This window comes from Orbicella faveolata, unplaced genomic scaffold, assembly GCF_042242905.1.
Source record: "Orbicella faveolata isolate gen_17 unplaced genomic scaffold, um_ofav_v1 contig_46, whole genome shotgun sequence".
NCBI classification, from domain to species: Eukaryota; Metazoa; Cnidaria; class Anthozoa; order Scleractinia; family Merulinidae; genus Orbicella; species Orbicella faveolata.
The window spans coordinates 713,342-727,500 of record NW_028301576.1 but is presented as its reverse complement, the minus strand read 5'-3'; the positions used below and the strand labels follow the sequence as shown (position 1 = coordinate 727,500).

General features: G+C 37.4%; 1 protein-coding gene across 2 annotated transcripts in view; it reads right to left on the bottom strand.

The window, feature by feature from the left end:
- LOC110051654 (protein bicaudal C homolog 1-B-like) overlaps positions 1 to 7,665 on the bottom strand; it is a 26,815-nt gene extending 19,150 nt beyond the window's left edge. Inside the window, exons 1-7 of one of the 2 annotated variants that reach the window (XM_089277315.1) lie at positions 7,437 to 7,665; positions 7,285 to 7,331; positions 7,129 to 7,198; positions 1,695 to 1,774; positions 1,461 to 1,545; positions 726 to 799; positions 69 to 122 (exon numbers count right to left, since the gene is read on the bottom strand). In XM_089277315.1, coding sequence (XP_089133441.1) covers positions 69 to 122; positions 726 to 799; positions 1,461 to 1,545; positions 1,695 to 1,774; positions 7,129 to 7,198; positions 7,285 to 7,331; positions 7,437 to 7,572 — 546 coding nt within the window. In that variant the 5' untranslated portion in view covers positions 7,573 to 7,665. The remainder of the gene's footprint in view (positions 1 to 68; positions 123 to 725; positions 800 to 1,460; positions 1,546 to 1,694; positions 1,775 to 7,128; positions 7,199 to 7,284; positions 7,332 to 7,436) is intronic. The other variant, XM_020757703.2, reaches the window with a different exon arrangement.
- Positions 7,666 to 14,159: the final 6,494 nt, after the last annotated feature.

Here is a 14,159-nt window from a genome sequence, read left to right as displayed (position 1 = left end):
TGTAAAAACTGCCCATAGTTACTACCAATTTTATCAAATATCACATAACAATGCATCTGAGCAATTACCCTGATCTGTTGTCGTGCACTTTCCACATCTAAGGGTTGACCAGCAATTGAAACCTGCAAGTAGAGGCATGCTTAGAACATTTCAACACTGACAAACTTGGCCAATTTAGATGCTATGAGTTTTGCTCAGAACTGTCAGAGGAATGTTCTCATGACATGTCTTAGGTCCCATTCACACATACACTTAATCTGGATTTAAACAAAGGAATTTGAGAGCAACTCAACATAAGAGTTACACTACATTTATAACTATAATAATTACATAATTAAACCAGATTTTCTTTTTAATCCTTTGTGAGTCATGAATAAATTAAGCCTACTTTTACTCTTAAGTTAGCCAAATCTGGGAAATTTGTGGGATATATGACATGATTACATGGTTGGATCAGCAGAACATTTTTAGGCTGGAGAAGAGGTAAAATCAGTTAACTCTCACATTTCAATTCTTATAAGTAATTTAATAAGTAATTAAAGTTAAAGTTAGGTTGGCATCTCTGAGTACCCTCTTAAAAATGCAAACCGTGCTGATTGATAAAAAGGCATTTAAAAACTCCCTGAATTGATGAACTTATAAGCACACATATTAATTAAGTTACCTCTAAAACTTGAAATAATAAATCATTATGTAAGTATGTATTAGCGATAACAATACCCTACTTGATTGCTCTTTTCATTTGTTGTTCCTCTGTTTGAATCAGGAAAGTGAATATGGCATCCAGTATCCTGCATAACTGCACAAAATTATTAACAATATTATTAAGAAAATAGAGAACTACATGTACCATACTGGGGTAGATCTGTAGCTGTGGTGAATGGTTCCATCCAGGGGACTTAGCAGGTTACTTCTTAAACTGGTTCTTGCACAATAACAAACCATTTTCCCTGCCAAATTATAGTTATCAACAGTTTAGAGCTACCCTAATTTTTTGGAGTAGCAGTTGTGCCAGGAATGTTGAGAAAAGAGCCAGCATAAGTGAAGAGGTCCAAAAATTTCTGAGGATGTTCCAACGATTTCAGAAAACATTTTGAAGATTTTTTGGTCGCAGTACCAGGATGTGTTTTATCAATCATAACATTGTCAAAAGTAACTTTTCCCATGAAAATCAGAGAATTTGGAGAGGCATACCATAATTTACATTAAAGGGTTTTTCTTTTTTGCATCAGTCCCAGTTTATGTATTTCTTAAAAGCATATTTTCAGCTGGGTGTAATAAATTAACCTGCAGGGATGCACTGGCATGAGATCAAATTTTGAGACCCACAGGTGAAAGACTCACACTAAGGTGTGAGAATTAATGGCAGGTACATTATTACGCTATTGCTGTACATGATGACCCAAATTTAAGAAATCATATATTGTGTATTAATATCAATATTATGGAAATATATACACCTCGCCTGATGTTCCCTCCTCCTTTGCCAATAATATGTGAATGGTCAGTATGAGATACATCCATTTTAAGTGTCACCCTGCTCGACTATAAAGGAGACATCAAAATCAAGGAATGGTCAACAAACATGCGGCTCAACTGTGCACAGAAATACAGTGTAATGCACCTGAGGCCTTACAGAGTTGACAATGATTCAAAAAGCTTTTCTAAGAATACTATTTTAATCTCTAGTATACCTTTGTATCCAAGACTGCCATGACTTTCTCTTTTGCTAGTCGTACAGAATCAGGCAGGCCTTCTACCTTAATATGTGGATCTGAATAACAGGCGATAAAATTGCAGTATATTAATTATAAATAATTGCAGAATGATTAAATTAATTACTCACCAATCAGACTACTCAGCCAATCTCAAACCGTAGTTAAACCAAAACCAAAACCAAAGTAATTGTCTAATTACTTTCAACACTCCAATGAAAACTGCTCTAATTGTAGTAATTGCTGTTCCTTCTTTTGTGTTGCCTGTTTTTTTCATATTTTTCAATCACCATCAATTTAACAAATTGATGTCAGTTTTTCATGTGTCTGTTTTGTTATTGATCATGATTTTCATCATAACACTGTCAAAGTAACTGTGGATCCACGAGGCGATAGCTGTAGCTCATTGTCAATAACAGGACACATGCATTAAAAACTGACATCAATTTGTTTTACATGATAACAAATTGTCAAATTGTCCACTCTCGCTTGTTGACACATCGCATAAATCATAAATTCATGTGTCTGTCAACTTATTGACAATAAAAATTAGCCAATGAGTACGCGAGAATTTCAGCAGTTATCGTAAAACACCTCTTTTTCTTTAACTCAAAGACAACTTTTTTGGGTTTTAAATATTATACAAGAACTATAGAGCCTGTTTGTAAACACTTCTGCTTCTCTGTGAGAATTGTTATGCAAGAAAAATGCAATGAACAAGCACAATGAATACCAAGGCTTAATTTCAATCAAACAGTGAGAATTGAAAACTAGCGCTCCTTTATATAGACCTGTAAAACTGTGTTTCTCCCCAAAGCACAGGTCTTTGACACAAACTATCACACTATTGAGACAAACAATAGTAACAAGAAAAAAGTACAGTAAAATATATCTGCTTAAGAAAAACAGTTTAAGTTTCAAAGTAAATAAGGATACCACAAGAAAATTGAGTTGGCATATTCCCAAGACTTCATATAATTTAATAAAGTTTCACAGAGCAGATGGTCTTTGAGGAACTGTTATCATTACTCCACATAAAACTTTCTCTTTGCCAATGCAAACAAATGAAAAGGATATGGCTTCATTTTCAATGAAAAGGGTCAGTTTACATGAAGAACAGCTCCAGCTATGTAATCATATTGCATTACTTTTAATTCACTTAGCACAAATTATACCTATGAGGCCGTACTATAGTTTGTCCCTGCAAAAATCGATACTTTGCAAACTGACAACTCCAGTGTTACAATTTATTTATCAAATATCTGATTATGATATCAAAAAAGTAATAAGAATAAAACTATAAAGCAAAAAGATATAGAAAATGTATATAACAAAATCATGACACCATCTTGTCTACAAGACACAACATTATAAACAAAAACAATTACTATTTCATGAACGATGTTCGAAGAGTACATTGTTAAATATCAAGATGCAAAACAAAGATAAAAAGGAAAAAAATTAACACAATTTGCTTTGTAATTAAAAGTGTACTAAAATTTGCAAATTTCTCACAAAAAAAGAAAAAAATATTAATTATATTAATTGGAAACTTAGATATAAAACTTAAAACCCCTGCTGAACGATATTGCTACTAATGATGCTAAAAATTGTGTAAGTTGTATACATATTGCTTCATTCTGAGAATCAGCAGGACTCCGTTTGAAAAAAATGGATTTTAACATGAAATGCCTAATTCAATTTACCATGCACTGCAAAGATGAATATGTGTTGATTCCATTGCTGTATTATATTAAACTGGTAAGAGGGGTATGACTAGCAAATCGAACCCCTCCTTATACAGATGCTTATTTATACAGACCAGCAGTACCCATGGTCCCAGCAAAATGCCCAATTTTTTGGCATACAATTTCCATAAAAATCTTTTGTTATGCAGAGGCTCTCTAATACAGACACTGGCAACTAAATGTCGACCCCCCAGTGAATTTTCACTTAAGCATAACCTCTTTATCACTGATAAACCAGTGATAATTTTGTATTCAATGCAGTTTACTATTTGTTCTATAATGTAGATGAACAGCAACCAAAAGTAACATTAGTTATCACCACTTATCAGTGGGATTTCTAGTCCTTTGAAGACCAAGCTCCACAGCTGATGTCTTGTAGAATAACATGCAATAGTGTGACTGTGACCACTGAATGGCTATTATACAATTTAGATGCACCTCAAGGACATGCTTGAGTAGGTTTTGACTGGAAAAACACTTCATGCAAGTGCCGTCAATGGAGCCTTTGCAATGACATTATAAGTGTGATCTTTATAACACAGACCCCTCTCTAACATGGCCACTTTGTTCTGCCCCTTACATCCATATTAGAGTGATTGGAGTATTTTTGCAGCCTCTCATTGTGAAAGGGGTAAGCCATGGGTACAAGGTCCACTTATCATTTTGAATGTGTTCCGAACCATGACCAATAATTATTGAGGATGTTGCAAATGGTATTTTTCAAAAGGTAACGACATCTTCAACTTTAAATTCAAACAGGTTACGCAAAGCAAGTGAACCACCAAAAAGTTGCATCGCAGCCTAACAGCCCATGCACAGGGCCATAGCTAGTAACAGGAAAACCAATCAAGGCACTTGCCTCAGTCATTGTTGTTGTTGTTGTTGTTATTGTTTAGAGTCATCATAAACACCCTAAATACCTAAGAAGAGAATTTAACCATGCACATTACCTCAGTCATAATTCTTTCAGGGACATAAATAGATGCCTCATTCCTAATTTTTCCTGGCTTCAGTCCTGAAGCACATAAACCAAGGACACCTAAGAGTTTTCAACCAACCACAGGACAAGTTTCAGGGGAGCAAGAGAAACTTAGGTTGGTTTGTACTGGCATGAATCATGCTCATGTTCGAAGTTTGTTGATTTGAATGACATGACAAACAAGTGACAAGTGCCAGTGAAAGGACAGTAGAGCTAGACATATGTGTGTGAATTCCTAAAGAACTAAACATTGGTCATTTATTTACACTTTCAGGCATTTACATGCACATACATCTTAACTCAACCACTCTGAACCAAACATTTAAACACTGTTGACTTTCATGTGTCGTAGTTTGTTTTTCGGTATATAATTGAAGGATAATTTATTTAATTTTGTTCTTTGTCCCCAATGCGCTGAAAAGGCTGACTGATCAGAGACATCCTAAACTCTTAATCTATGCAAGCTCTATGATGAGAGTAGATAGCAGAGTGTAAAAATAACAACTATTATGTTTCAATTTGTTCTGCTTTCTGCACTGAGCTGTTTTTGAGAAAAAATACACTTGAGGTTGGGTCAGGTCAAGTTTAATCTGAAAAGGGACTTTGCCCACCATCCTCCTACAGCCGTCTTCTCTTCACTTACACTTTGCCACAATTTAACACTATATAATGAAGTAAACTACAAACACAGAGCCATAATCTGAGAATTATTTACCTTCAAGGTTGATACACTCCGAGATTATTTATGTTTATAGCTCATGTCCCACACAGGTAACAATTAACTTGCTCAAAAATGTACGATCAGTTGTGTTTCACTAAGAAAAATAATCATCTTAACTCACAACTTAATTACTGCATTTTGGTGGATACTTCCTTAGTTGCTGAGCGTAAAGATCACCGGTATGTTTTAATGTTCCTCAAGTATGATGAGATTTTATTCAGCCACATAACTGGTGTCTCAGTCGACGCATGTTTACAACACAATTATGACCATCGATAAACTAGCATTCCATAAAATGCATCGCAGCAAAGCCATTGTTTGTTGATATCAATTTGCACGGGTTTAAACCTAACAAAAATATTTAAAAGTAAGGTAGTTCAAAACTCCCGTCGAACATCAAATTAACACCTTTGACACGTGCCGAGAGACTTCTACTTCGGCTCTACGCTTTGAAATAACGTCAAACGAAGCAAATAAACCCTATTGTTTACTTCCAAAGTTCATAAATACATAGAGAACATTATCAAATATACCGCGCGACGCCATCTTACTGAAGAATCGGCAACGAACCGAATTTCGAACTCGTGCTTTCATTTCCGACTAATTTGACATCAAATACGGTAATGTGAACATCTCGGCACACGACATCAAAGCACGCGATAGAAAAGATTGCTATATAGTTATCGAGTAATTTTATTTGCCATCCCATATCGTCGAGACGCTGATGGTTATTACGTTCGTGCTGGGAAATGTAAGCAACAAAGGCTTGATTAAACGAGGGGCATAAGGTCACTTAGCGTGCGTGACTCGCTCCAGCAAGCGTGTCGTCGCCGTGAAATATTCCCAGTTGGAAAAAACATGCATGAATGACTCCATTTACTAACAAATTGAAACGAATAATTCACTTTCGACATCCGTGAGCTAATTGATTGTAGTGAAAATAAGATTTTTACTGCCTGTAGTAGCTCAATTCCTTCGAATAAAGGCAAACATACATTACTCCAAGTAAACACTGGCGACTTGTTCTTCCTAAACAAAATCGAACAACACTTGACGATTGCCAAACAAAATTTTCCAGAGCGTGCCACGACCGGCCCACAGATTGATACTGCGCTTGGGCGAGGATAAGATATTGGAAAGAACATATTTGAGCGAAAACATCATGAGACTTGTAAACTCTCTATCAGTTAAAGCCGAGTATAATAGTAAAATAGGTTGGGAATGAAACAATGCTGGAACACAACCAAATAATATTACGACGTCGAGTTAATAGCGGTATCTATGGAAAACTAACTGCAAAACAGATCGAGGTAGAAATAGAACCAGTGGAGTATAGTCTCTCCCCGCCGTATTAAACAGTTTGTTTCTATGAAACAAAAAATCCCGTTTCCAAAAAGGCTCACGAGAAATTATTTTTTCGTTCGGAAATGCAAGGGTCAAAACGACGAGGATGGAGAGGACAAACGCGATTTTCGTCTCGCATCGTCAAACTCATAGATTGCCTGAAGGAATAGTTCTAAGAATAAACACAGATACAATCGCGCTGCTTATCGTTGGAAAGAAAAGCACGAGACAATGGAAATTAACCACAAAAGAAAATTATTCTAAGCAACACAAAAGCTGTTGCTGGTATCATTAACAGCAAAACAAGGCTCTTCCCGAAACTAAAGGAACTAATAAAAGTAAATGAATCGTTTCGTTTAATTTCCCACTGTCGAAATTCTCGTTGTTAAATGTTCGCAGTGGAACAGCGGGCCAGCCAGTCAAACGAATCAAAACAAACTCTGTCTCCACTTCAGTCCACAATAGTTTTGAGTATCTGACCCGTACTAAATTAATACAGTACCCTGTCAACCAAGAACACTGCTCTTGTCTTCTCACTGAGAGTGATTTTTTTCAGGGCCAGTGGAAAGTAAAACGCATCAAGCCACCCTTAATAAACTCACAAGTTGTTCACTGACTCACCTTTCTTGGATTTTGCTCCGATCTTGAGTTTAGAGGGCCATGTTATGGTTGTCGCTGTTTCCTCCATAATCTACGAAACATACCACCGCAAAACAATTTCATTTCCCAGCTGTAACTATGTGGAGAATTATAAATGATAATTTGACCTTCTCTAACCTTCTGAAAGAACTCCTCGCCTGTTTGCCCACATCCCTCCACGGCAGCTAAAAATTATAAACAGCAACATAAAATTCAGCTGATTATCAAAGCAAAATACAATCCAGAGTAAATAGAAATCGCAAGTTCCTCTGATTTCAGAAGAGCCTGACCTTGAAGCATTTGCTCCAGTTTACGGCGATCTACGCGAAATCTTTCCTCCACAAAATTAGGATCCCGTTCCTCGTTAATTTCATCAGCAAGTATATCTTCTTCGTCGCAGTACTCGAGATCCTTCGCCATCTTCATCCTTGATCACGGCCTGCCAAGCCAGAGTGAGAGAGCGGACGATTTTCGCTCTGCATCGTATTGCGGTATACGGTGTCGTCTTGAACCAATCACGTGGTTAGAGGTGACGTCAGACACGCCCTATTAACACCAAAGTATCAATTAGGCAAGAAAAGCAACCAGCCAATCGTGACGCCTCGCAATGGAAAAATTGATGTTTGATTGGCCTTTCAATGGGTCGCTTTGCCAAGTTAATTGACATAATTATTGGCCTGTGACAATCAATGTGCGAAGTACAAAAGGTTCCGAGGAAACCCCTCTTTTCCTTTCTGCTATTCAAGCTTTACCGACAGCACAAAACTTGCTAATTTAATATTTGCCGCACAACATGTTTTTGTTTTGGTTAATTTTGCTCATTATAAAATATTTATTGGTTTTTAGTCGGTTCAATAGCCTCCCGCTTGGTCGATCACGCGCAAAAATCATTGAGCCCATTGGAAAACAAAAGTAGCTAAACAACGCAAGATATTTCAAAGATAGTTTCCCAAATATTTAACTCGGTGCCTTGTCAAGGGGTATAACTATATGGGTCAGTGGGCAGTTTTGTTAACGCGGTATGAGGAAAGAATTTGCTTTGCTCAGGGAAAACGCCGCTTAAGTAGCATTTCAGCCTGTTTACAGTGCTCATCTACTTCATTGACCGCTCTAAATATCTGCGGTACAAAGTCTGAGGTTGTGACAATAAAGAAAACTTATCACCGAGGAATATAGTTTTAATTTTTTCAAGTATTTCATACTCGAATTCAAACAAGTTAATATGAAATTGAACCTAACGTTTTATATGATAATATCTGACATTATTGACTTTGTATTTTTCTCGAGCGATTTCTTACATGAAAACTTCTAACGTGCTTTTTTTTTCTGACCCATGAAGATGTCAACATTGTGATCACATGCTTCCTAAGCGTTCTGCTTTCAATTTTTGCATGGTGAATACAAATTCAGCCTGTTACAACGCGAATTTGTCTCGCCTTTTAAGACATTCCACAAGCATTTACTCCTCCTACACATCTACATGTTAATCCTTTAACAGACATACGTGAAAATTTTTTTATTAATAAGACTTTATGAAGCAATATCGGATTTCTATGGCTTTTGCAATTAATTAAACTAATTAACTTTCGCTAATTTTCTGGTGAAAGCCTACAATAGCACTCTGATATTTAATTTTGTTCCCTATCGACTACAATTAGCTAAAAAGACCTTTCAACGCGCGGCAACCACTGATCTGTTTTGCAAACAAAAACAAAAGTTCTCAGAGCATTGAAGTGGCATCATGGTCTCTTCACAGTAATTACGGAGGTGAAGCGACCCGTTTAGGACAAACAAGCCCCCATATGCGTTCTCTACATTCCAGATCGCTTAGTTCAGTTACGAAATGAATATTTATACAACACTGACTGGTTGTGCGACTCGCTAGCTCTCTACACATGAACGCTCTCGCTCAAGTTCGCTCCACTGAATGCGGACAAAAAGAACCTGCCGTGAGTATTCATTACCGGTCACTGGGCTTTACCAACATGGTACTCTAATACGTGAGTTAGAGAGCCAAGGCTTTTAGGATATTCGATGAAAATCACTGAGCTTCAAGTATGAAGGGATTCAACCGCGGAATGGCCTTTGAAAAGGAAGTCAAAGGATTTACCAAAACCCTCTTAAGTCAAGTCAGTCTGAAAGCGCGTGAGTAATCAGCAGGGGTATTAAGTTTGAAAACAAGCGTCAGACCTTTCAGCAGTGTAGCGCTCAAGCTCTGTTGCAATGAAAGAGAAAGTGCTAAAAGAAATCCAGACTGAGTGTCAGCTTAAATTAACTGCCTCCTCCGATATTCCAAGTATCTGTCAGTACATATACCTATAAAGCCTGACTGTGACAGGTTCATATTCTTTGACTTTCAAGACTTTCTGCAAAAAAATTAAAGACGCGTACTGTTTTGAGGAAGGCTTTTATAACTGTCATGCCTCAGCGAGAGACATTTAGAACAATAACTGCTTCAGTTTAATAAGGAAAATATAGTCGATTGGTCATTTCTGGTCTGAGGCCGGGCGCCTAGGTAATCCGATTCGCTTCGTTTCTCCATTAGCAGTCTTGTATTCTGTTTACCCCGGTAACATAGCAACAATACGACGCTAGCTTTGGTCCAGGTCTTTCCACAAATATCACGTAAAATCGCTTAAATATCTCGCCGGAAAATCTCAAAAATTTTTCTTAACATCACAAAACATTTTCTAAATATCTCGAAAAACCGTCCAAAAATCTCTTGTTTTTGTTTTAAAAATAAAACTGATCTTGAAACACTTAGGCTAAGATTTTTTAAACTTTTCTTGCAGTGGTTTTAGTGTAGCCTACGAACAGGCTCCAAGCAAGGGCGAACTTCGGGCGAGCCCCGATCACTTCGCTCTCTGAATTCTTTAGTTTCGCGCTCGTCGGATCACTTTGCTCGCAAAACTTTTTCTCCGTCCTCGCCGGGAGTCTGTTGGTAGGCTAGTATAGCTTTTTTACTGTTACTGAGAGACCATGATCATAATCTCTTGGTGATATGGAATACATTCTTCAAGTGGGAAATCGCTGACCTGGACTGTTTCTGGCATAGTATTGACTATTGTTCCAAGAAAATAGCGAAGAAAACACCAGAGTAGGCCCAAAAAACTACAAATATTTCTAAATATCTCTAAATTTTCTAAATATATCGGAAACTTATTCCAAATATCCAAAAAAATGTCCGGATATTTATGGAAGGGCCTACTTTGGCCTGTTGTTGTTTTGACGAAGACATTTTCGTTCATTTCAGTAATTTCTAGCCGTCCTGTAACACTTAAAGCTTATTGTTGCGACGTGTTGTAGAAAACGAACAAACTGAACTAATATAGTGCAAAATTAATCGGTATCAAGAGTATCTCTTGTCAGTATGCATCTTCAAATGCGCTTTTAAAAATATAAAACTGTGCGCTATGGAGTGGAATTAAAACTGGGATCGAGAAAGTTTGACATGAAGCAAAATTTATTATTTTATAGGTGATCTGTTTTTATATGGGGTTTAGGACTTCCTTACAGATTATCCTTTGGCTTTTTAACCATAGATTGTAATAAATAAATAAATAAATAAATAAATAAATAAAAATTTTCCAAGATATCCTAACCTGGTGAAGTGGTTCTCAATATGACTGATCAGTGCCCGGAGTCTTAGCAAGTTGCTAACTTCTGAAAGTTGTCTGAATCAAACACTCCTTAAATTGGAACCCCTAGGAATTGAATTATATTTTATGAGCACGTGTTTTCTTTAGTTAGTCTTTAGCAGGGTGGTCGCTTTTGCAACGAAAGTTCGGAGACTCCATGCATATCAATGAATGCTTCTGGAAACTAGAATTGAATTTAAAAATACAGAACATTCAGACTTCACGACTGCAGGTGTACTGTGCCGGTATATTGCTACATAGCCTACAAGAAAAAAAGAAACAATACGAAATTCAGATGACTGCATGATTTCGGAATAAGATGTCAGATAAATTATCAGTCTATAAGCTTAACACCCAAAAGTAGTGCTAACTTGTACCCGGAAGGAAGACGTCGGATAGGAAGGCCTAGGTCGACCTAGGGAAACTTGGATACAAACTGTGGAGAGGTAAAAGGGGGAGTTCGGATTCAAAGGCTGACTGGTTGTTGGTACATGTGCTAAGAACTAAGAAGCTTGGTGAGCGAAACGCAAGGCCCTATTTCCCTTGTACGGTAAAGGACATCATGATGATGGGCTTAGAATAGAAACAAAAAAATTGCTGAATGTCCAGAAAGCATGTAGGCAAGTTTCAGTTTTCCATAACTATAAGAATAATATTACCATGGGACTTGAATAAGGATCAGGTTTTAATTAAATCTTTCGTGTCTGAAGCCGAAAAGTATGGAGAACTGAAAAGGCAGTAAAAGGTGCGTGGGATTTTGTTTTGGCCTCGTCACAACAATAACATCCTCCCACAGCGCACTGAATGACGTTTGACAAAAGTTACTGTTGTTCTACAGAGGCTTATACATAAATCTGTATATTTTAAAGGGATGGTTTCACGGCTCGGCGCATGTAGAAGATGGTAACATAAGCCCATTAGATTTCACTGTTTACGGAAACAATCAAAAAGTGAGCTGGTGATTTTGGCGGAAATCTTTTTTCCTGAAAGTTTCGATGAATCGCTAAAACGCTGCGATACAGGTGATATTTCTCTTCTATATAAAGCACCACTCAATTCCATTGTTTATGAACCAATCGGATGCGAGTATTTCAATCGTGCGTATGTACAGTATGAATTCTTAGGCGCCGATGCTCAATCCTAAATTCGTCACTTCACTTCGTTTTTCTTTTTTTTTTATTCGTGTTATCAGGAGCCCATGCTCCTAGTTTTATGTAACTGATCCGTCGATATCTTCCGCGTAATTTGGGCGTCAGTCATTCTACTTAGTTACCCAAATTATGGTCTGTGATTGCTGAACTACGTGTTTTAGTAAGAAAGCGAAAAAGCTACTTTATTCTGACGCCAAGTGTCCACCCTGGTATTTGATAATGTCATAATAACTACGAAATTTCCATGCTAGTGACGTCATGTTTTAGGATATAATGATATAAATTTCTGCATTCGTGTCTTGATCCTAGCTTTGTCAAGTCAGACATAAATAAAATTTCTATATTTCCGCTTTGTTAAGAATCGGTTGCTGGACTTGGTCTAGGCCTCGGCCACAGAAATAAACAAGCGGAAATTCCTTAGTTATGTTTGCTATTTTTATTTACTCAACATAAATGCTTCCCATATCAAAACTTAAATGTTTGCTTATGGCTCATGAGTGGAGATAATATTACTAGTCACGTTCGCAGACGATGAATGCTTCCCTGTAGAAGTCTGCATCCAGTGGGACTACTTCTGACCGAATAAATGATCCGACTGAAATCAATGAAACGCGAAGGGGGAACAGGTCTATGTGAAAAGGGTTCAAAACACATAGCAACTACTTTGTGGAACTTGGCACTGACTAAAACATGTCGTAAATTGTAAATGGTAAATGTTTGGCAGTCACTAAAGGTTAAGACTTTGTTCCACATTATAACGAAGAAGGGGTGAGGAAGTCCATTTACAACGACTGTAAGCGACCCCGAGGGTAAAGTTGGAAATCTAAACAGTTATTTAGGATTAAAAATTCTACATTGCAGAAAATATCCGGGTTTTGTCGTGTGGTTTTATTGGCAAACCTTTCCATTGTTGAGCGAGTGACGTGTACGGAAGGGAATATTTAGGCCTTCATGTTGAAGGACGTAGAGAACTAAGAGGAAATGGCTAATCTGCTTGTAGGAAGTCTCGGAGAAGATTGGAGAGATAATCTGAAACCATTTAACCTAAGTACATCTACTCTCTTTCAGGAAAACTTTCGCCTTTAAATTTCCCTTCGAATCTTCTTTCGGGGGTTGAGCGTATTAAGAAACAAATATTTCTGTCTAGCGCGCTGTCGGTTTTGGTTTCCGTTTTTGTTGTTCCTATTCCGGTCACGTTTTCATACCAGAATAGTCATAATAGTAATATAAGGATAAAATTCTTGCAACGTGGAATACTGAACGAGCCCAAGCAACAGCTCTTCTAAGGGGTGGACCATTTCACTTTTGAGGGTGGGTTGGGTGATTTGGTATCATGATTTTTTTTAACTCTTTCATGCTCAGTGAATTTTGTTTGCATGGTTTTTTCCTTCCGTGTAACAAGGTTTTTCTTTCGGCTCACCGAACGTGCGTGAATTTTTTTCGGCAGTGGTAGGGTCGTGTGCATGAATTTCTTTTTGGGTGCAAGCATACTTTATGCATGTATATATTTTTTTTCAAAATCACCCAGCTTCCCTTCACAGGTCAAATTTTCCACCCCATGTTCCGTTCAAAACACTTCGATTGATGCGGATATTCTCTGTAATATTTTTATCCGCGCGCTAATGTCTTCTACAAGATATAACATCGAGTTTTGGGAGGACTAAAAATAACTCGTGACGTCCTAAAAAGACGGAAATATTTCCTGTTTCTTTGTGTAAATATAGTTTTATTTTTATTTTTAAGACCGATATCAAAGGATCGTAGGTCAAGAACGAAAACCTAAAATAAAAAACTGTTGTCAGCGCTTAGATCACGCTACTTTGGACAACTCTAATAATAGTACAGTAAAACACGGTTAATTCTACGTGTAAGGGCTCTAAACACCTCTATGGCCACAGAAAAGAGTTCTATAAATTTAAAAGAACATCTTGGAGCTGTCACTGTACAGGGACCTACGTAGCACACTGTCTCGCCTGCCCAGCGGGTCTGGACTATGGTCAAGATTTTCACCATCAATTCAATTCAATTCCAAACAATGAGAAGTGACGCGTTTTTTAACCGAGGGCTAAGACCTGGGACTTGACTACATTTACTGATTGTAGAAGCAGAGAAATGGACTGAAACTTTAAATAGCTGAGATTTCAGCACCTCGATAAAGACCCTCTCTGTATTGCAACTGATCTCAAGTAATCTTCCATTGTGCCCAGAAACAAGACCATCCAGC